Source organism: Panthera uncia, chromosome E3 (assembly GCF_023721935.1).
Source record: "Panthera uncia isolate 11264 chromosome E3, Puncia_PCG_1.0, whole genome shotgun sequence".
In the NCBI taxonomy this organism is placed as follows: domain Eukaryota; kingdom Metazoa; phylum Chordata; class Mammalia; order Carnivora; family Felidae; genus Panthera; species Panthera uncia.
Window position 1 is genome coordinate 35,039,765 of NC_064815.1, and position 21,215 is coordinate 35,060,979.

The 21,215-nt window shown below is 65.0% G+C and overlaps 3 protein-coding genes across 3 annotated transcripts; 1 reads left to right on the forward strand and 2 right to left on the reverse strand.

Annotated features, from left to right (window-relative positions):
* The first annotated feature begins 4,558 nt into the window (after window positions 1-4,558).
* MSLN (mesothelin) lies at window positions 4,559-8,137 on the forward strand. The gene is made up of 11 exons (XM_049639120.1): window positions 4,559-4,676; window positions 4,783-4,870; window positions 5,531-5,574; window positions 5,678-5,777; window positions 6,052-6,230; window positions 6,304-6,459; window positions 6,553-6,695; window positions 6,774-6,901; window positions 7,261-7,355; window positions 7,592-7,778; window positions 7,853-8,137. Exons 2-11 carry the CDS (start codon window positions 4,786-4,788, stop codon window positions 7,939-7,941), a joined length of 1,206 nt encoding a protein of 401 aa, XP_049495077.1. The 5' UTR covers window positions 4,559-4,676; window positions 4,783-4,785; the 3' UTR covers window positions 7,942-8,137.
* Window positions 8,138-8,353: 216 nt separating this feature from the next.
* LOC125928437 (mesothelin-like protein) lies at window positions 8,354-17,369 on the reverse strand. Its single transcript, XM_049639136.1, has 15 exons — window positions 17,364-17,369; window positions 15,899-16,000; window positions 15,655-15,780; window positions 14,832-14,887; window positions 13,751-13,871; window positions 12,798-12,991; window positions 12,515-12,641; window positions 12,244-12,434; window positions 11,476-11,915; window positions 10,926-11,119; window positions 10,690-10,845; window positions 10,493-10,620; window positions 9,633-9,900; window positions 9,162-9,417; window positions 8,354-8,752 (listed from the first exon to the last, which is right to left on the reverse strand). Exons 1-15 carry the CDS (start codon window positions 17,367-17,369, stop codon window positions 8,487-8,489), a joined length of 2,631 nt encoding a protein of 876 aa, XP_049495093.1. The 3' UTR covers window positions 8,354-8,486.
* A 510-nt stretch (window positions 17,370-17,879) lies between these two features.
* Window positions 17,880-21,083, reverse strand: RPUSD1 (RNA pseudouridine synthase domain containing 1). Its single transcript, XM_049639121.1, has 6 exons — window positions 20,846-21,083; window positions 20,168-20,357; window positions 19,946-20,069; window positions 19,757-19,859; window positions 19,474-19,575; window positions 17,880-18,992 (listed from the first exon to the last, which is right to left on the reverse strand). The coding sequence occupies exons 2-6, from the start codon at window positions 20,347-20,349 to the stop codon at window positions 18,595-18,597; spliced, it is 909 nt and encodes a 302-aa protein (XP_049495078.1). The 5' UTR covers window positions 20,350-20,357; window positions 20,846-21,083; the 3' UTR covers window positions 17,880-18,594.
* Between the last annotated feature and the right edge of the window lie 132 nt (window positions 21,084-21,215).

Genomic DNA, 21,215 nt, shown 5'->3' on the forward strand with positions numbered 1-21,215 from the left:
CAGGCAATAAACTTGATTAGGCTTGAACAGTGAACTCTGCATACCCGTCGGTCTCGGCCAGTATTTCATCTTTGGCTGAGCTGTTTCCAGTCTGCCTTGCACATGCATGATTCAGGGGTCAGCCAGAGACCTGGGTAGAGTTCAAACACAGAATTTGGGGTCCCCTCCCCAGGCTCTCTTTCAGAATTCTCCACTTATTCTCTGGGATCTGCTGATCCTGGGCTCTTTCCTCCTTCAGCCAGAAAGATGGTGGGATCTCTGCTGGAGCCCGATCACGGGGGCCCTGCCTCTGACTGTCTTCAGGGCAAAGCTACATACGCAGACGGAGACCTCCTCCCTGCTGCTCTCCTCCGTCAGTGTCAATTCCCCTCCAAATTCTGCTAGCTTTCGTTCCTTCCCCAGGACCCTTAAGGACTTGGTTTTTACGATTTGTCCGGAGTGTTTCAGTTGTCATCTGTGGATGGATCTTTCTTTCTTTCCTTCCTTCTTTCTTTCTTTCTTTCTTTCTTTCTTTCTTTCTTTCTTTCTTTCTTGTTTATTTTTTAAAAAATTTAATGTTTATTTTATTTTTGAGACAGAGAGACAGCATGAGTGGAGAAGGGGCAGAGAGAGGGGGAGACACATAATCTGAAGCAGGCTCCAGGCTCCGAGCTGTCAGCACAGAGCCTGATGCGGGGCTCGAACTCATCAACTGCGAGATCATGGTCTGAGCCGAAGTTGGACGCTTAACCGACTGAGCCACCCAGCCAGGCACCCCTTTAATATTTATTTTTACTTTTAGGAGACAGAGAGAGGGAGAGCAGGGGAGGGGCAGAGTGAGAGAGAGACAGAGGATCTGAAGTGGGCTCTGTGCTGACCAGCAGAGAGCCCAATGCAGGGCTGGAACTCATGAACCGCGAGATTATGACTGAGCTGCTGAGCTGAAGTTAGTCGCTTAACAAATTGAGCCACCCGGGCACCCCTGGATGGACCTTTCCTTTGTCTTTGTCTTTCTTCCTTTCTTTTAATTAATTTTTAAATTTACATCTAAGTTAGTTAGTAACACCCAGTGCTCAACCCAACGAGTGTCCTCCTTAATGCCCATCACTAATTTGGCCCATCCCCCCACCCACAACCCTCCAACAACCCTCAGTTCGTTTTCAGTCTTTAAGAGTCTCTTGTGTTTTGTCCCCCTCCCTGTTTTTATATTATTTTTGTTTCCCTTCCCTTGTGTTCATCTGTTTTGTGTCTTAAAGTCCTCATAGGAGTGAAGTCCTAGGATATCTGTCTTTCTCTGACTGACTAATTTCACTGAGCATAATACCCTCCGGTTCCATCCACGTAGCTGCAAATGGCAAGCTTTCGTTCTTTTTGATTGCCGAGTAATACTCCATCGTATAAATATACATCTTTTTTTTTTAATTTGTTTTTATTTATTTTTGAGACAGAGAGACAGAGCACGAGCAGGGGAGGGGCAGAGAGAGAGGGAGACACAGAACCTGAAGCAGGCTCCAGGCTCCGAGCTGGCAGCGCAGAGCCCGACGCGGGGCTCGAACTCACAGACCGTGAGATCATGACCTGAGCTGAAGTCGGCCACTCAACCGACTGAGCTACCCAGGCGCCCCGTATGTCGCATCTTCTTTATCCATTTCTCCAGCAATGGACATTTGGGCTCTTTCCATACTTTGCTGTTGTTGATCGTGCCGCTATAAACATGGGGGTGCACGTGTCCCTTCGAAACAGCACGCCTATATCCCTTGGATAAATGCCTAGCAGTGCCATTGCTGGGTCGTAGGGTAGTTCTACCTTTAATTTTTTGAGGAGCCTCCGTACCGTTTTCCAGAGTGGCCGCACCAGCCAGCATTCCCACCAGCAGTGCCAAAGAGATTCTCTCTCTCCGCATCCTCGCCCGTGTCAGGACTAGTGGGGCGGCCTGCGGAGATCCTGTGGCGGCACCAGGTGGGGGACCCACCCTTGCCCACTGAGCCTCGTCTCACGGCACGAGCAATGGGGCAGTGAGACGCCGTGAAGTAAGGCGTCAGCTCCCAACTCGAGCCTGGTACGTGCCCGCGCCCCCCAGGGGAGGCCCAGGCTGGGGCTGCTCTCCACCCGGGGCCCCCCCTCCTCCCGGGTGACTCCCCCCCCACATTCCTGCGGCAGGAGCAGCCTGCTCCAGCTGGCAAGGCCTCCTTTGTTTGGCTCGACTGACCTGAGGGGGTGCCGGACTCTTGGCCACTTCCGGGTTGAGGAACCCAAGGCAAAGGAGGCTCGGGTTCGGTAGATCGCCCTGAAAGAACCACAGTGCAGGGCCCACTGGCACCAGGGGACGTTCCCAGGGGACTTTCCCGTGGTGTCCTGGGGTCCAGCCCAGTATCCAGGGCCAAAAGGGGCTGACCATGGCCTCATCCGCGTGGGGTGGGGACAACGGCCCAGCTGGGGTCTGGGTCACCCGCATGAACATGCCTGGGGAGGTGAGGGTGGGGTCACGTCCTTCAGCACTCCTGGCACCTCTAGCCAAGGTCTGAGTGGGAGCGGGGGTTAGCCAAGGCTGGTCCCAGGGCCCACCCGGGAGGGACCCTGGCCACCCCAAAGAAGCAGGCTGGGGGGGCAACCCGGCCCCTGCCACCACAGATGCCCCCTTCCAAGGTCCTCGCACTTGGCGAGTGTGAGGACCGCCCCCCCCCCCCAACTCTCCTCAGGGTCAGTTCTGCCCTAGTGCCAGCTGCTCCGGCCACACTGCGTGACCCCGGGCTGGCTGCACAGCGTGTCTGTGCTTGGGGCTGACTAAATGACCATGCGTGGAAGACCCAGAACCTGTCCGGCTCCCCTGCCAACTCGCACCAGAAGGACCTGAAGTTGGGAATGTGGTCTGACTTCATTTTCTGTCGCTTGAAGACCAGATGGTGGGTGGGGGTTGGGCTGGGGTGGGCTGGGTGGGGCAGGTGGCCTGCCCCGAGTTCTGAGCTCTTGATGCTCGGGCCGGGGAAGGAGCTGGACGTTAATCTGTCAAGGCAGAGCTACCTCTGCCTCATTCTGCGCTCTGAGCAGCTTGTGGTCCGCTCAGACCCCAGACCCCACCTGGCAGCAGGGTAGGGGCAGAAAGGCAGGGGCAGGGCCAGCCTCTCTGTCGCCAGGCCCCACTGCCAGGGCCCTGGACAGGCCCCGAACCTTGCCCGCTCTAGCATGTGTCAGCATCTGAGTAGGGCCCAGCACGCAGTTGGCCCTGAGCCAGCGTGTAGGTGTTGAAGGGTGACAGCGACCAGGTGGATGCTGTCACAGAGGCCTCAGGGTTAGAGATGGGGCCAGCCCCGACCCCCCCCCTGTACCCCCCCCCCCCCCCCCCGGGGAACGATGCAGGACAGAAAAGGAGGCTCGGGAGCAGGCTTGCAGAGGGAGACAGAGCTCTGCTGGGGACTGTTTCCACGTCACACACAAACACGGGCACTCCAGACTGGCAGGAACAGACTTGAAACCGCAGGTCGAGCTCAGGCCACTTCGGAAGCTGCACACCTGACAGCTGAAGTGCCTCCGTGGCCCCAACCTGGCCTTCCGGGGGTGGGTCTGGGGGTGGAGATGCGAGGGATGCAGATTCCAGGGCCCATGTGGCCTGCAGGGGCTCCCGGGAAGCCCCATCTGAGGTGCTGGGGGTTCTCTGGTTACATGGGCCTGGGGAGGGGCCCACCTGGCCTCACCCATCCAAGGGGTGGGGTCCTCCCTCACTCCACTGCCCGTTTACTGGTCTGGGGGTCTGGTTTTCTCACGTCACCTCTGGAACCTGGGGAGGGAGGGGAGAAGGCTCACCTGGGGCCACTTCCCAGGACACAACCCCAGCGCTAGGCTCCTCGCCCCGCTGAAAGGCGTTGCTGATGGGCGAGTGCGCCCCCCTCATTTTTGACTCCGGGTGGGGCTGACGCAGGCTTGCACGGAGGCTTGCGGGGAGGGGATGTCTCCGCTCACCATGCCCAGGGCGGGCAGCCTCCCTCCCTGGGAGGGGTGAATGTAGTTTGGTCTACACTGGTTCGGTCTCCCGCAGGTCCCCACCCTACCTGGGACAATACTCCCTGGAAAGTGGCTCTCCACCCACTTCCACACCCCACACTGGCTGGCAAGGCCCCCTGAACCCCACTCCAAAAATGCAGGGGAACCGCCCCAGAATCCCTATCCACCCACTGCCTCACCCAAGGGACTGGCAGGTAAGAGGGGGTGTTGTACCCACAAGACACTGAGGCCTCTGTCTTGGGAGGGACCTCAGAAGAGAAAGCAGGAGGGCAGGTGGGCCTCAGTGGCCTTGTCCACCCGGGCCCTGGGCTTGCACAAAGCCTGGCAGGTGCCAGGAGCAGGAGGATGGGGAGGAGAGAGTGGCCACGCCCCAGGTTGTGTGTGTGTGGGGGGGTCACTCAAATCTATCCCCAGCTCTGGTACAAATGTGGAATCAGGCCAGCCTGGGCCAGAGGCAGCCCTGCCCTAACCAGTTGCCCGCCTGGGCTCTCACTGCTGGGGGCCTGGCTGACTCAGACTCAACACCCCCTGCAGGAGGGGCCAGCTTCCCGGAGGGGGTGGGTCAGGTGGACAGGTCAGTCCTGAGAGCAGGGCTGGAGGCCGCAGAGACACCACCTGCAGGGGCCTGAGAAGGTTCGGTGTGGGGCTCTGAGACCGTCCAGCCTCATAAGGCCCTGCACTGGCCCAGGGTGAGGCAGGTGGGTTGGAGGGGAAAGGAGGGGTGCGGGGGGGGGGGGGGGGGGGGGGGGGGGGGGGGGTTGTTTACCCAAACGGTGGGGATATCAGACTGGCTGTCCTCCACAGACAATGGCCTTGCAGGCTGCTCTGCCTCCCCTGGGGTCCCGTGGGACCCCCACCCACTGCAGCCTCCTGCTCCTGCTTCTCAGCCTCGGTGAGTAATGCGGTGGCGGGGGGGGGGGGGGCTGCTGCAAAGTAGTGGGGGCCCAAACAGCTGAGGGGCCTCAAGAAAGGCTCTCATTGCCCCACACCTCCTCCCTGCCCGTGGGCAGTGCCCCCTCCCCCATCCTTGGCAGGTGCCCTGAGGTCAGGCAGCTGTTCCAAGTTCTGGGCAGGTGGCCCGAGTCTTGGCGGGTGCTCCGAATCTCGGCGGGTGCCCTGAGTCCTGAACAGGTGCCCTGAGTTCCAGATGGGTGCCCCAAGTTGTAGGTAGGTGCCCTAGACCTGGGCAGGCTGTCAGCCGTGTCTCTGTCCCCAGAGGTGACTGTGGCGGCCCCCCTGCTGGACCTCCACGCCCTGCAGCATTAGCGGCTGAGCCAGGGCAGTGATGGGCGCTCAGGCCAAGCTGAGAGTGTCCATGGAGAGGGTAACTCCTCGGCCGGAGCAGTGAAGGCTTAGGAGGAGGATGAGGGACGCTTGGGCCCCTTGGGGTGGGGTGGGCTGTGACATCATGGGGTGCAGGGGCCTAAGTCTGTGGGGGGAGCGCAGTGTTGGGGGAGCAGCTTTGCCTCCTTCCTACACACGGTGGGGGCCTGTGGCAGGCACCCCAGGAATCCCTGGCTGTCCCTTCCAGCCTTATGCTCTTCCCCTGCAGGGTGGGTGCTACCTTCCAGGGTCCGGGCTGCAGACTCACGACCGGTAAGTTCCCTCTGGGGAGACAGAGGAAGGTGTCTGGCCCCAGGTAGGGGGCCTCGGACCCACGGCCACGCACAGCTCAGCTACAGCCCTGCTCTGTCCTCAGGGTGTCATGACCCCCTGGCTGCAAGGCACCACCCGGGACCAGTCTTGGCAGCGGCCTGAGCTGACTGTCCTCCTCCCGAGGCACCGGCGGGACACAGAGAGTAAGTGGGAAACCCTGTCCCACTGGCTGTCAAGAGACCCGGGGATGGGGTAGGGTCGTGGGCTCACACCTGCCCATACCCGTGGCCCTTTCTGGCTGCTCGGCTTGCTCCACGGTGACAACCTCGGAGAAGGGACAGAATCACTCCATCCTGCTGATGTGTAAACTGAGGCCTGGAGGGGGTCCTGCATTGCCCAGGATCTGTGTCCCTGAGGTTTGGGAGGAGGAGGTTGACAAGAGACGTCCAGCCCTCAATCCCCCGCCTGCCCCCACAGAGAAAGCCTGCCCACCAGAGCGGAGGGCCCGTGTGGTGGATGAAAACCTTGTCTTCTACGAGCCCTGGGAGCTGGAGGCCTGTGTAGATGGGGCCCTGCTGGCTGCTCAGATGGACCGGGTGAACACGGTGCCCTTCACCTACCAGCAGCTGGGCGTTTTTAAGCGCAAATTGGACGAGGTAGTTCACGAGGGGCTCATACCTGCCCACCCTGCCGGAGCATCCCCAGCCATCCGGTCACCTCCCCGGGCAGCTCTATCCACAGGGGTACCCTGAGTCCCTGGTCCGGCACCTCGGGTACTTCTTCCTTGAGCTCACCCCCGAGGACATCCACAAGTGGAACGCGATGTCCCTGGAAACCGTGAAATCTCTTCTTGAAGTCAGCAAAGGGCACAAAATGGATGCTCAGGTGACAGGGCGGGAGCGGGTGGTGTGAGGCCGTGCAGACCCCAGGGGATTGTGGGTCTCCTTGCCCCAAGGCACCCGTGGCCTCCTTCCACAGGTGGCTGCCCTGATTGCCCGCTATCTGGTGGGAAGGGGCCAGCTGGACAAGGCCACCCTGGACACACTGGCCGCTTTCCATCCGACGTACCTGTGCTTCCTCAGTCCTGAGCAGCTGGAGTCAGTGCACCCCAGCGTTGTTTGGTGAGTCCCAGGGGTCCGTCGGGGGTGGTGGGCACGCTGCGCCCTGGGCTCACTGTCCGGGCCCTGCTGCCTCTCCAGGGCAGCCGGGCCCCCGGATCTGGATGCATGCCGCCCGGCCCAGATGGACGTACTCTATCCCAAGGCCCGCCTTGCCTTCCAGAACATGAGCGGGTCTGAATACCTCGAGAAGATGAAGCCCTACCTGGGTGAGCCAGGGTACACCCAGGGGGCGGTGATGGCCAAGGCTCCCCACCCAGGAGTGGTCAGTTCCTCCCTCACTAGGCTACTGCTGGTGTGACTGGTGGTCACTGTGCCCTGCGCCCTTACGAGTGTGTGTAGGTGGAGACCCTGTGAGTTCTGAGCCGACCCAGATGCTCCCGCGGCCACCTCCGGCCTCTGCACGCACCCTGAGGGTCAGATGGGCACCAGGGGAACCCGGGGCCCAGGAGCTCCTTAGGGAAAGGGAATCTTGGGGAAGGAGGACGGCTTCTTGCAGCCTCCGCGCAGGGGATAAGACTGGGGCTGTTGCGAGGTCTCACGCTTGGGGCCCTCTCCCCGCGGTCAGGTGGGGCCCCCACGGAGGACCTGCGGGCTCTCAGCCGTCAGAACATAAGCATGGACCTGGCCACATTCCGGACGCTGCGGCCCGAGGCAGTGGTGGTACGGCCACGGGGCGGGGCCGCGGGGGCGGGGCCACACGGGGGCGGGGGCACGGGAGGGGCGGGGCCAGGCAGGGGCTGCCTTCGAGCCGGGGCGAGCGCCGAATCCTGGAGCGGCCAAGGCAGGGTCTGTGCGCCCGGGAAGGGAAGCGCCGGGAGGTTTGGGCGGAGCAGAGCCCGGCAGCCTTCCGTGGGTGAGGCAAGGCGCCCTTGACCGCCCCCTGGGGGCTCTGGCAGCCGCTGACCGTTGCCGAGGTCCGAAACCTTCTGGGTCCGAACCTGGTGGGCCTGAAGACGGCGCGGGAGAGCAGCCCCGTGCGGGATTGGATCTCACGGCAGCGGCAGGAGGACCTGGACAGTCTGGGCCTGGGGCTCCGAGGCGGCATCCCCAATGGCTACCTGGTCGTGGACCTCAGCTTCCGAGGTGGGCCAGAGTGGCCGGCTGGGTGGGGTCAGAGCGGAGCGGCAGGGGGCGTCTGAGTCACTCCCTCTGTACAGAGGCCCTCTCAGGGGGCGCCCGCCTGCTCCGACCCGGACCTGTGCTCACTGCGGTCCCCACTCTGCTGTGGGCTTTGGTCCCGAACTGAGCCCGCTGCTCCGGATGCTGGACCTGCCCTGCTGGAGGCCCCGCCTGGCCAAAGCGGCCTCGGTGCTCCCTGGCCCGCCTCAAGGGGACTGGGGTTCAATAAAAGGACGCTTTCCTTCCCTGCAGAGGCACCCTGTGGTGTTCTGAGGACGTGGTGGGAAGGCCCTGACCTGGTAGATGTGGTTCCCGACTTGTAGCCCCTCCTATTTGCACTTGGAGGAGGGGGTCCAGGGGAGGTAGTCCAGGCAGGTAGGTGGCCTTCAGGGCCTTCCTATCACTGTTTCCAGTCCCGGGGTCTCCCCTCTGAGTCCAGGCCAACACTCAGGGTGGCGTCTGGAGACACGGCCGGAAGTCCCGTTCCCGGCTGAGAGGGTCTCTGCCCCTCCTCGGGCTCAGAACAAAGGGACACAGGCTGGAAAGTCACCTTGTCTTTTATTCGAATCCCTCAGTGACGCCCCCTCCCCAGCAGCATCTGAGGGAGACCAGAGGGCTGGGACAGCATCTCCGTCAACTCTTCAGGGCTAGCCTCGGGGTGGGCCCAGATCCTCATTCCAGCTCCGTGTCCTGGGAGCTGGATGTGGGTGGGGACCAGCCCTGCGGGCCCCTAGAACGCCGGACGTGGTGGACTCCAGCTACCCGTCCCCGTTTCCCTGCTCGTGGTGCTGGGGCGGCGCCGTCTTCAGAGGCCATAGTGCGGGTGTCCCAGGAGCAGTCCTGGCTGAGCCCTGGGGTGCCCCAGTACAGCAGCCACAGGAGGCCAGAGGGCAGGGCCACAGAGAGTGGCAGGTACCCCAGATGGGCTGGTGGGCTGCCTGTAGGCAGAACATGGAGGGAGCACCCATCAGTCCCAGCTGGGAGCCGCCCCCGGGCTGTCCCGCCGCCTCCTGGGCCTGGGCACCCCCTCAAGGCTCACACCGTCCCTGCAGCTGGGGAAGGCCATGTAGGCTGCTGTCCTGGGCCCTGGGCAGGGATGGCACACCTTCTCCTCCCCCCCCCCCCCACTTTCTGGCACTCAGCAGGTTTTGGAGGAGGGGATTTTGTCCTCCAATAACTCAGTCGCCAGTGAAGAGTGAGGCCGGTGTCACCTAGATGCCACCCAGGGAGACAAACAGAAAGAGTGGCCGACAGAGTGTGAGGTTGGGGGTCCACAGAGGCGCTGGGCAGACCGACCGGGCCGAGTGGGGAAGGCCCACCAGAGGCGAGGGCGGGTTGGGAGCATACCGGAGGCGGGGGCGCTGTGCCTGGGAAGGCCTGACGTGGGGGCTGGGTAGGGCCCCCGGGGCGTGGTGTTGGGGGTGACGGTGGTGGAGCGGCCTGGGCCGCTGAGGCCGGCAGGGTCCGAGTCTAGGCCCAGCTCGCCAAGGGCCGACCTGTTGAGGCTGCGCAGCCAAGAGCTGATGGTCGGGTGACTCCGTGCCTTCTGTAGGTCCCCCACGTTCTGGCCCAGCAGTGTCGTCACATTGCCGACACTCAGGCTCTGCGAGGGAAGGGAGGGGGCCGTGGGGGGGAGGGCCGGAGGGTCCCGCAGAGGCCAGCTTTGGGGCCAAGGGCAGACCTGGCAGGGCAGTGCTTGACTGAGGAGTGAGCACAGGGGTGAGGCCTGGCAGCAGTGAGCTGGGGTTCACGCGGTCTGCATCCCTCTGACTTTGGGGCTCTTGGGCCTCCCCTGGGCGGGCAGCCCCCAGGGCTCACCTGCAGCACACGGGGGTTCAGATTGGTGAACGTGTCGATGTCCATGGAGACGTTCGCCTGGACCAGATGCCGCAGCTCCTCCACGGGGGCACCTCCTGGGGGCCGGGCAGTGGTGAGGGGAGAGGGGCGGCGGGCTTCTGGGGACGGGGTGCTGCACTCAGGGCAGGGTCTCACCAAGGTAAGGACGCATGAAGCGGTAATAGGCAGCCGTGGTCCTGGTGCTGCCGAAGGCCTCTCGGGCCTTGGCGTAGAGCACGTCTTTCCGGCTCTGAGGGCAGGAGGAGATATCCAGGGCCCCGGCCAGCCTGGGGGAGGAGGAGGCTGCTGGGCAGGCCGGGAGCCCCTCACGCTCCTGGCCGCTCCCCTCCACAGCTTTCCTCTCGCCCTCTGTACTGTGCCTAATAGCGTCCCTCCCCAAACTCGCACCTGCCCCAGCCTCAGAAGGTGGTCTTGTTTGAAAACGGAGTCGTGGTCGCTATCTGTAGGTCTATTCTAACATGACCCCATGCTGAATTAGCGTGGCCCAAGGTCTAACAACTGGATGCAAGGAGATCTGTACGCAGACAGAGTGCGAGGCCGCGTGACCACGGAGGCCGAGGCCGGGGCGAGGCGTCTGCCAGCCCGGGAAGGCCAAGGGGTTTGGGCAGCCCCAGAAGCAGGAACGTCCCTGCTGGGGCTGGTCCTGTGACGCCTTGATCTCAGACTTCCGGTCTCCAGACCGCGAGAGGTCTCAAACGGCTGGGTTAATGGCACTCTGTTGTGCAGCCGTAGAAAACTAACAGCCTCAGGTGGCCTGGCCGAGCCCCACCCTCCTTGGCTGAGGGGCGGTGAGGGGGGGTGGGGTCACTGGGCCGGCTCACCGGAACTCCGAGGGCCTGATGGCCTGGATCTGCCTGGCACTCATCCAGCAGAGGCGGGAGCCCCCGATGGCCACGAGCAGGGCGCCGGTGAGGGTGCCGTTGTGGTCCAGGTACTTCTGTAGCACAGCCTGGAGGCGAGGCCGAGTCAGCGGGGTCGGCGCCCCCCACCCCCATGCCCCCCCCCGCACCGCCCTCACCTCAGTCTGGTTCTCCAGGGCCACATCTGAGGCCAGCAGGGCCACGACGGTGTCTCTGGACGTGACGTTCCACTGGCCGATCTCGGAGCGGGAGTAGAGGTAGACCAGCGAGGCGATGAGCGGCAGCTGCTCCTCGGGGACCCCGCGCGGGTAGACCTGGGGTGGAGGTGGGGGGGGGTCAGGCCACACCGCCCGGCGCCCGCCCACCTCTTCCCCGCAGCTGGCCCGCGGCGCACCCGAGCCAGCTTGGCCTTGACGACGCGCTGGCACTCGGCCGGCAGCGGGTGCTGCAGCAGGGGGTCCAGGTTGGCTTCGAGCACGCGGCTCCCCAGGCAGGCCTCTAGCTGCACGCAGTCATAGCGCACCAGAAAGAGGTCGTCGCGCAGCGTGGCCGCCGTGATGTCCCCGCGGAGGCAGGGTCTCCCTGTGGCTGGGGGTGGGTTGGGGGTTTGGAGCTGACCTGTGCTGACCTGGGGCCCCACCCACCTCGCTCCTAAATGTGACCTGCCCTTGACTCTCTCCCCAAGCTTGACCTCTAGCCAAGAAAACTGTGCCCAGACCAGACTGAGTTTGACCTCGACTCCCAACCCAGGCCCGACCTTACAGTTCAGCTCCACCGGGCTCTAACCAACCCCGACGCCCCCCACCCCCTGCGCCCCCCGGCTGGAAGCAGACCCCTAGGCCACGCCCAGGCCAGCATGCCACATGTTGGGTGAGCCCGCCCTAGGGTTAGGAGCCCAAAGCGGAGGAGACAGAGCATCCCCGGGCCACAGTGGCCACACTGACCTGTGCCCCGCTTGGGCCGAGAGGACACCGACTCAGCCTTGGCCTTCAGAAAGCCAGTGACGAAGCGCCTGGCGTCCTGCTGGCTGAGCCGCCCAGCTCGGTACGTGGCCACCGTGCTGCCGAAGAAGTCCAGGCCCACAGCCTGGCAGAGCGGGCATACAGACTCCATACCCTGGCGAGGGGCTGGCAGGGGCCCCTGGTTCCTCCTCCCGCCCCATGGATGGAAACCCTGGGGCAGGGAGGGACTGGGGACACCAGTCCCCAGCGGAGTGGCTGGTGGAAGGCCGGCCGGACGCCCCTCCCCTTGTCCACAGACAGCTGGACAACCCCCCACTCCAGAGCACCCTACCTGCTTCACCTGCATCCACAGGCTGGAGCTGATGTAGGTGGCCAGGGGTCCCAGAGCCTGCAGCCCCTCTAGGTTCCAGGAACCCGGAGGCCTGGCATGTGGGAAGGGGGGCACTGTGTCAGGGTCGGGAGCACAGCCCCGGGGCCTGGAGGCTGCCTGCCCCTCTCCGAGCACCCACTTTCTGGGGCCTGCCCTGCGGGGGACACCCTGCTCAGGAGAGACTCTCCCACTCCGGGTATGGGGGCAGGGGACCGTGGGGTTCGGAGGGTGGGGGCAGCACCCCTAAGCTGGTGTGTCCCAGGCTGCGGGGTCAGTGGGGCTGTGAGCCGGGGCGAGAGGTCGAAGGTCAGCAGAGCGGTACACACTGGCGGTCTCCTCCGGAGGGGGAGGCCTGGGCAGAGAGTTCCGGCCCTGCCTACCCAAGCGTGGTCTCCCCACTGGCCAGCAGCGTGTTGAGGGCGGCTTGCTGGGGGGCGGTCAGCCGACGGCAGCGCTGCAGATTCTGCAGCACACGGGGGTCCGCGGCCACGATGCTGGACGCGTCCATGTCGCACACCAGGACCCCGAGGAGCAGCAGGTCAGAGGCGCTGAGCCGCAAGCGGGGTCCTCCCTACGGGACGGCAGGTCAGCGTGAGCCTGGCCCCGCTTCCGGTCCACCCGGCCCGCCCGGGGCCTGCCCGCGGTGCCTACCAGGCAGGCCAAGGCCACACGCTGCAGGGCGGCCCTCTGGTCCGGCAGGTTGGCCAGCAGCTCCGTGTCCCCCTGGGCGGCACGGTGGGTGAAGGCCCGGCAGTCGGCTTCCCTTACCTGCGTCAGGCTGCGGGAGGGTTGGGGGGCTGTCGGGAGGGTGGAGACCGGCCAATCGTGCTCTGGGGTGGCCCGGATATCCCTGGGGAGCGGGGGTCCCCGGGACTCCAAAGGAGGCACGCTCAGCCTGTGCCGCCCAGGTTTCGGGCCGGGAGCGGGCACTCACTTGTAGAAAAGCAGCAGGTCCGGCGGGTGGAGCTCAAAGTCGTCCTGGAGGCCGTGCAGCGCGGCCAGGTTGGCCAGGCAGCTGAGCTGGGCAGGGCGGTGATGGGTCACCCGCTCGCCCAGCCCGGGGCTCCCCCGGCCCCCTTCTCTCTGCCACGTTACCCTCCCCCTCAGGGTGGCCCCTTCCCTGCCTGCCTGGACCCCGCCTCACCTGGACATCACGTCGTCTTCCCGTCTCAGCCGCTCTCGGGATGTGTCAAGGCCAGCCCGAGAGTCCTCCCCACCCTGGGCCCCCCTGCGCTACGGTGACTCAGAGGCATTTATCTCAGGGCCGCCTGCCTGGATTTCTTGTGTTGCTTGACTCACTTGGAGGTCGTTCTAGGTTCGGTACTAACTTCATACCAATGTTACAAAGACACAAAATGGTAGCTTTTCTTCTTTCCGTTTCTTTAAACTCAGGGATGGGCAATGCTTGGATCAGTGGTGGGTCGCGGGGAGAGGCCAGCAGGCTGGGGGATCTGCCCCGGGCCCAGAACCCGTCCCAAAGGGGGACGCTGCATGACAGATGGAGGGAGGAAGCGGCCAGCGCAGGCCTGGCGGATAAGCCCTCACCCGAACACAAGAACAGAAGGCAGGGGGTCTGCAGGTAATTGGCAGAGAAGGCCCTAGAAATGATCCAAAGTGGGCAGCAGCAGAGAATCACTCAGGGGAGGGAAAGCCCAACCTCTGGAGGGCCAGACCCCCTGTCGCGTCGGGGTCTACTGAAGCGACACCCCTCAGGCGGTGGTGACGCTGGCGGTGTCTCCCGCAGGGCCCCAGTGCTCCCCCCTTCTCTCCCCCACCGTGAGCTCGCCCCCACCCGGGCCCGCGGGCCCCCCGCTGGCCCGTGTCCTGCGCTGGGGACACCCCTGCCCTCAGCACCCCAGCCTGTGCCCATCCGCCACAGCCATTCACCTGCCAGGCTCTGAGGAGGACCCGGCGAGTCGCCATCGCCCTGATGAGAGCGGAGAGCTGGTCCCGGGGCAGCTGGCTGGCCGGCTGGCACCAGAAGCTGTGCAGGAGGGAGGCGTTGGCACTGGGCAGAAAGGAGGCAGGCGGTGAGTGGGGGGGGGGTGGGGTGTAGCCCGGACTGCAGTGCACAGGAGAGAGGTCAGCTCCCCAACACCCAGGGGCTGAGACACAGGAAGGGTGGCTGGTGGCGCCTGGGCGCAGGCAAGACCGCTGCTCCGCTCGGCACGCACTTGTGCCCCTGTGGCACGTAGTTGGCCCCAGGCTCCAGGCGATGAGCAGGGCTTCAGTATGGCCCCGGCCTGGACTCTGGGTCTGTGCTCCCGCCCGAGGCCCGGTCCCAGGGGGCTCCGAGCTCGGGTGAGCTCCCCGGCCCCAGCAACGGCTGAGTGTTTGGAGCAGATGTGGTCCGGGCATCTGCGGTGTCACCACGGCCAGGCTGGTTCCTAGCTGAGTGCTCCGCAGGCTGTGCGTCTACTATAATCCGTGCGTGGGGAGGGCGTCTCACGGGACTTCAGCCTGGGTCTCCAGCCCTGCCTAATCAGCACACTGATTGGTCAGTGATTGATGGTCCACGAGAGGTCTCTGACTCCCAGGGAAGGGAAGGGTGGCTGAGCCCACGCATGAGCCCTCTGAACAGTGCTTGGGAATTACCGAGTCTCTGTTTAGGACCTGAGCGAGCAGCCAAGCCTCGGGGCAGGGGAAGAAAGCCGAGAGGACTCTGGCCGGGAGAGCAGTGTGAGAGGTGAGGGGTTCAGCGGCCCCGGCCCCAGCTGCGACAGCCTGGGGGACCCACTCTTGGCTACTCTGGTGTGGTTGGGACATGATGCAGGACACTGGGTGATCTGGGCCACCTTGGGGCAAGGTCGGTGAGTGCTGGGGGCAGCCCTGCCTCAGCCTCGCCTGGGCCGTCAGGTGCAGCCCCTGGAGCCGCACCCTCCCCCCCCCCCCCCGCCCCCGCCTGCCAGGGGATCAGCTGCCAGGATGTGACCTGTAGGTTGGAACTGCAGGAGGGGCTGGCACTCACCTGGCCCACAGGTCAGCCCTGCTGGCATCCAGCCCTCCCTGGGAGAAGCCCTGGGCCTGGAGACAAGAGCAGTGGGCCGTGAGCCACACAAGGAGGGCGAGGCCTGGGCTCACCTGGGCACCTGGAACAGAACGGGCCATGAGTGGCTGACGCCCCCCACCCCCCCCCCCCCCGGCACGGCTGCGCCTGCCTGGTGGGGGCATCCGTCAAGGGTCTGCCCAGGGCTCCCTGTGTCCCTATGACCACAGATGGTCCTGCCACCTGAGAGGAGCCGGCCGTGGGAACCACCCCCGGAGGGTCCACGGTGCCCCTTTGCGAGGGGGGGCAGTCTCACCTGCTCTTAGGCTCATGGCTGTGCAGGAAGGTGTGGGGTCACGGGCGGTGGGTTCGGGACACGCTGGAGAGGAGATAGGACGGGATGAGGCCCACACCATCACCGTCCCCTGCCCTCCTCGGCCCGGGCACAGAGAGGGCATTGCAGTCTGGGGTCACACAGGATGGCTGCCCCACAAGTGTGTCTGTCTTTGGGGAGGGTAACAGCCCCACAAACAATAGCTCTGCGGAACCAAAGGGAGCGGCAGAAGGGGGCCGGCCCTAACCCCGGGGCCTTCCTTATCGCAGGTCAGGGCTCGTGGCACCTGCAGGCTCTGGTGTCTCCGAAAAACAGATCTCCACACAGCTGCAGGGCAGGGGCGGTGGTCCCAGTAAGTCCCCCGCACGGAGCTGGGGGTTGAAGCTTCAGGGGTTCCCTAACCTGTGCCCACACCTGGGTGGCCTAGAAAGCTCTCTTCTCCTCCAGGGAGACCTGGAGGCCCAGCCAGACCTTGCCTCCGGCCACAACTCCCACCACAGCCCCGGAACAGCCCTGGCCAGCCTGCAGATGGAGGTCCTGAGGGTGTTGGCGCTTGTGGGCTTCTAGATTCCGCTCCACCCAGGGTGTTACTGTCCTCTGCAGGGAGCAAAGCGTTAGCTCAGAGGGGCTCAGCTCCCCACCCAGAGCCACGATGACAGACTCCCAGCCTGCGCCCTGAGGTTCGGGTGGCCCTGCCCCAGCCGTCACTTCTCACCTGGGCTCGGAGACCTTCTGCTGTAGAGGGAGGCTGCTCCCGCGCCCCGGGGTGGCTGTCCAATGCAGGGGGGTATAAGCCAGGTGACAGGTGCTCCAGCCACTAGGGACCCCAGCCCACCGAGTGTGTCAGACCCTGCAGCTGAGCCCTGGGGCACAGGGCTGGTGCAGGGGGTGGGCACGTGTGTCCCTGCTCGGCTCCATGCCTCGCCTGACACCCTGCCTGCCTGGCCACCCAGTCCTGCAGCGATGCCTACCTGGCAGATGTGCAGGGCAGAGACCAGGGCTGTGCCAGGTGACGGTGCCGTGTCCGCCCCGGGGGACCTTGAGCACAGCAGACACCTGCCCTCCGGCCCCGGCGGAGCGACAGACTGAGCTCACGGTTGGCAGCCGCCCAACGCACACCCCTGCCCACTGGGGAATGTGTCTGTTCCCTGGGGGGTCACGTGTGTATTCGTACACGTGCGTGTCTGCAGCTGTCGTGTGTGCTGCTGTCCTTGTGCACACGCGTGTGCCTGGGGGCGGCCACAACTATGCGAATGATAGATGTGTTCCCCACAGGGACGTCAGGCACACGTGGATCCAGTGTGGCACCTGGGTTCAGCGACGCATGCGGCACTTTCTGCCCCGTGAGCGTGTGTGTCAGTAAGTGTGCGTGCTGTGAGGCGGGGAGGGGATGAAGGCAGCAGACAGTGTCCTCAATGGCAAAGAGTTGTGGTGCACACGCTCTGGGGCCCAGGATGGGTCCCCTGAGGTAGAGTGGGAGGTGCCGTGGAGGCTTATCCCCAGCTGAGGGGGGCAGGGCCCGGGGGATACGGGGGCCTGGAACCCCATGGTGCTGGGTCAGCCACCGAACTACTGTCATCAGCACCACAAGGAGAGCCACATGTGCCCAGAGAGCCAGCCTCACCGCCAAGCAGGCGTGTTGACCCAGGGCCTAAGGCGCCAACAGCTAGAGGGACCGGCTGAAGACAGCTCCCCCCTCCCCTGCTGTGGACAGGCCTCACCGAAGTCCAGCTGCCCTTCCGCATGGCTGGGGGCTGGGGGCGGGGCCCCACCAGCACACGCAGCTCCCCAGTGGGGACCTGCCCATGCTCTGGCCCCACCAGCAGTGCCTGTCCTGCCACTCTTGCTAAGGAAGCTCTCCTTTTCCCCCTTGCCCAGAGGCACCTGCACGCCCCCCCCCCCCCCCAGCTCCCCCCCCCCGGGGCGGGGGGGGGGGGGGGGGGGGGGACACAGACGGGGCCGTGTGCGCCCGTGTCTGGCCTCTGCAGTCCCAGCCTAGAGGCCCACAGGGTGGTGGGAGACAACCTCCCAGCCTACCCGTAGGAAGCAAGGTCCAGGCCTGGCCTGTGGGTGGCTTTCTGGATCCCGGGGGGATTCAAGGCACCAAGGAGATCTTTTACGGGGAACAGCAGCACACGGAGAACGTTCCCCAGGACGGTGCCTACTCCTGTGTGCCTTACCGTCATGCCTTCCTACGTTGGGGACTACGAGGTATACCCAGCCCTCTGACTTCTCTGTTGTTGGCTCTGTAGGCCCAGCCCTTGGGCCCCCCCAGGCCAGTGTGTCCAGACAAGTGTCCTGCGGCTGGTCACACCTGCCTCCTGCTCTCCCCGACCCTGGAGACTGGCTGGCCCTCTGAGACGGTGAAGGGCCCTAAGGCGGATGTGGAGACCACAGCTCTAGGAAGAACCGGTGAGAACAGATGCATGCTGCAATGTTTTTGGCCAGAAATGGGGATCTCCAGGAACAGGACTGACCCAGTTTCCGTCCTCTACCCAGAGCCCGGCCCTCACACTAGGGCTGTAGGGTGCTCACTGCACGGTGGGGGAGGACAGGTCAGTGGCCGGGACCATGAGGTCCATCCTGGGTCCTGCTGGGGGGGCCTAGGGCAGAGGTCTGCCCCATGCAGGGAAGAGGGCAGGGATCCGGGACCCCCAAGTCCCCCACGTCGGACAGATTCACGATTGCTCACGGGGTCAGTCACTGAGTATTTATTGAGTCCCTGACGCTCAGCTGCAAGTAGGCTGACGGGGCTGTTACCGGGGATGGGGGCTGGTCGTCCCCACTCCCAAGCCCAAATCCGGGACTGCTGGCTGCCTAGGCATTGTGAGAGGGTCGAGAGGCGTGGCTCAGACCCTCCCCACAAGCCATCTGGGTAGGAGGGGGCCCACGGGCAGAGTCTGGTAGAAGCAAAGGCACAAGGCAGTATCACGGGCAGGATGGGTCAGGGTCTGCAAGAGGGGAGGCCCAGCCCGGCTAGGCTGACCAACACAGGACCTCTGAGAACGGTGAGGACCAGGTGCTCTGAGGCCCCGGCTGGGGGCCCCGGAGGGACCCAACTCGAGGCTGGCTCAGCTCTTGCCTCTGCCTCTTGCAGGGAGACCTTGAGCAAATTTACAAAAACAAGCCGCGAGGGATGAAGCTTTGGAGCCAGGAAGGCAGGCCTTGGTTTCCCCTGGGGGAGACGGGGCTCGGAGGAAGGCCTCATCCTCCAGAATCGTGGCGGCCTGGCTCCCCCTGCTGGCCTTGCGGCCCCTCTCCAGGTCTAGCTGCCACAGCCAGGGGATTCCGTCCCTGTCCGCAGGGGCGCCGCACACAGGGACACCCCCGACTTGGGACGGGCCTAGGGTTCTCCCCTGAAGCCCCCACCCCTAGTGGTCCCAGCTGGCGCTCCCACCCACCGTGGTGCCCTTAGTTGTCAGGTTCCAGCGTCCACTCTGACAGCCACTGCAGGCACGACGCCCGCTGTGCCTCTGTCTCGGGGGGCCTGGTGGAGGGTGTGGGAGCGCGGCAAGGTCCGGGGCTCCCTTCCGCAGGCTCAGGGTCGGGAGCAGCCCTCAGGACCTGGACGAGCTGGTCCAGTGACCGCACCAGGGTGCGGGGGCTCCAGCAGGCATCGAGCGTGGGCACGAAGGGATCTGGCGTGCAGGCCTCCACACACTCGGTGTGGGTGGGGATGCGCAGGTAAAACGCGTGCAGCATCATGCGGAAGGGCTGGTCTTCCCGGCCTGACGCCTGCCCGTAGGTCAGGTCCCCCACGACGGGGTGACTGAGGGCGCTGCAGTGCACACGCAGTTGGTGCGTCCGGCCTGTGGGGGTGCCGAGGGAACTGGTAGGGTGGGGAGGGCATCCCGTGCCCCTCCCCTCCCCCCACATCGCCCCAGCCCTGTCCTGTCGCTGTCTGGAAGCCCCACGAAACCCCTGAAAATGGCAGACCTCTCTGTTTCCTGGTACAAACGAGAACATCGGGATTTAGAGAAGCGGTCGACTCCAAGAGTCGCTGCCGGGGGGGTCAGGGCCAGGCACGCTGGAGAACTCCTGCCGGCCTTCCAGAGGCCCTCACGTCCAGGAGCAAGACCCCGTGTGGGGCTGAGATAGCGGAACGGCCCCAGGCAGGCCACTCTGCCCCTGTGCCACCGTTTCATCTCACGCGTAACAGAAGGGACACTGCAGCACCTCGTGTGAAGAGACGTGGGTGCCAGACATCGGCCACGCCAGGGGCGCGAGGGACGTCGTTAACAGACAGCAAAGGGGCCTGGACGGCTTCCTGGTCCCCGCCCCCAGACGTACCCGTGAGGGGCTGCAACAGCACTTTGGAGACGGGGTCGCCCGCGTACAGCCCATGTTCCAAGACCACCAGCTCGGTGACACTTGGCTTTGGGTTCTCACAGCCTGTGAAGAGGAGAACAGGGCGTGAAGTTGGCTGGACCAGCCTAGGGCCCGATCCACTCCAGCCCAGCTCACCTGTCTCCACGGGCCCTGCCCGCTCAGGCTTCTCACTGGATGACCCTCCCCCTCCCACTGGTCCCCAGGGATGTCCCCCTGACAGACCCCACTCCCCTGGCCCGCGTACCCTGTGTACCCTCGATGCACATGGTGTGAGCCCGACCCTCTGTGCTGTTCCTGCCGATGGCATAGTTGATGGTCATCCGGCTCTCCTGGACGTGTCCCCGTACCTGCCAGGCAGAGGGTCACGAGCTGCCCTCGGGGCCACCCACCACTTCTGGGGAACCCCCTGCCTCGGAGACTGGTCAGGCCTTACCAGAGCCAAGTAAGCCTTGGTGACACGGCGCTCCTTGAAGCACTTGTAAGCGCTGCCCGCTGCAGCCTTGTTCAAGGCCACACAGAGGGCCCCGCTGGTGGAGAAGTCCAACTGGTGGCAGAACCTGGCATGGGGCAGCGGATCAGGGGTGGCTAGACGGGGGGTGGCCACTTCCCTCCCGCAGAGGCCGCTGGGGGCCACCAGTGCCTGGCCTCTGCACACCTGAACCCATAGTAGGTGTCAGGGTCCGCTAACTCCGGGAAGCGGAGGCGCAGCTGCTTCTGGAGGGTGGGGGTCTCACGCCACATCCTACTGTCGATGCGCAGGTCCCAGTGCTTGTTCACCACCAGGAAATCCTGGCTCTGGTACACCACCGACAGGCTCTCCACTGGGCCTGCTTCCATGCTGGCGCCTGCAACGCACGGGGGTCCACGGGAAGTACGGCGCACGTCAGCGTCCTGCGCAATTGGCGTGTACATCCCTGTTCTCCAGGGTCCCCGGCGTGAAGCTACTGACGCGGCGTCCGCACGCACTAGATCCCTTTCTACTCTCACTTCTCAGCTGTGACTGTGGGGTTGTCCGACCCAAACGCAGAGCCCGGAAGAAGCAGTCTCGCGCCTCAGCCCACCCCCGCGGACCCCTCCGGGGCAGTCCTCCAACGCGCGACAGGAGCCGCTTGCCGAGAGGGGAGGGGCCAAGAGAGGAGCTGCCGGGCCCCCCCCCTACCACCCCCCCGGCGGCCGTGGCGCCCAGCGAGGGCGGCCATCTCCGCCCTCATCCCCCGCCCCGAAGCAGATACAATCCTCCCCGGCAGCCCCCGACCCCCGCGTCTGATGGGCACCGGCCTACGGGTTCTGGGAGCCCTTCCCGCAGCCTGCCCCGCCCCTACATCGGACCGACCTGCAGCTTAGCCGCGCCGCCCCGGCCCGCGAGGCAGCTGCAGGGCGCCGGCTCCAGCACCACGTCCCCGCACCTGGCGGCCCAGCGACCCCGCAGCCGCGCCTCACGGGACCTGCCGGAGCGCGCAGCCCTGCCCACGCCCCGCCCACGCCCCGCCCACGCCCCGCGCACGCCCCGGACGGGCGGCCGTGAGGGCCAATGGTGAGCGCCCAGGACCTCCGCTTCGACTCCGGCGCGTCTGCTCAGCCCGGCGCTCTCCCCGCCCTCGTCGCAGACGGGCGGGCGTGCCGGCCAATGGTGAGCGCCCGAGGCCACGGCGCTGGCTCGGCCCCGCCCGGCCTGCGCGCGCAGCCCCGCCTCCGCCCCGCTC

What these genes read in the sequence shown, in the direction of transcription:
- MSLN (XM_049639120.1), top strand. Translation starts at nt 4,786, where the DNA reads ATGGCCTTGCAGGCTGCTCTGCCTCCCCTGGGGTCCCGTGGGACCCCC. An exon ending in GGGCTGCAGACTCACGACCG is followed by an intron (nt 5,575 to 5,677) that starts GTAAGTTCCCTC and finishes CTCTGTCCTCAG; the next exon opens with GGTGTCATGACCCCCTGGCT. An exon ending in GGCACAAAATGGATGCTCAG is followed by an intron (nt 6,460 to 6,552) that starts GTGACAGGGCGG and finishes CTCCTTCCACAG; the next exon opens with GTGGCTGCCCTGATTGCCCG.
- LOC125928437 (XM_049639136.1), bottom strand. An exon ending in CCCTGGAGAACCAGACTGAG is followed by an intron (nt 10,621 to 10,689) that starts GTGAGGGCGGTG and finishes CCTCGCCTCCAG; the next exon opens with GCTGTGCTACAGAAGTACCT. An exon ending in ATCAGGCCCTCGGAGTTCCG is followed by an intron (nt 9,901 to 10,492) that starts GTGAGCCGGCCC and finishes TCCTGCCCTCAG; the next exon opens with AGCCGGAAAGACGTGCTCTA.
- RPUSD1 (XM_049639121.1), bottom strand. Translation starts at nt 20,349, where the DNA reads ATGGAAGCAGGCCCAGTGGAGAGCCTGTCGGTGGTGTACCAGAGCCAG. An exon ending in GTGCATCGAGGGTACACAGG is followed by an intron (nt 19,576 to 19,756) that starts GTACGCGGGCCA and finishes TCCTCTTCACAG; the next exon opens with GCTGTGAGAACCCAAAGCCA. An exon ending in GCTGTTGCAGCCCCTCACGG is followed by an intron (nt 18,993 to 19,473) that starts GTACGTCTGGGG and finishes GCACCCCCACAG; the next exon opens with GCCGGACGCACCAACTGCGT.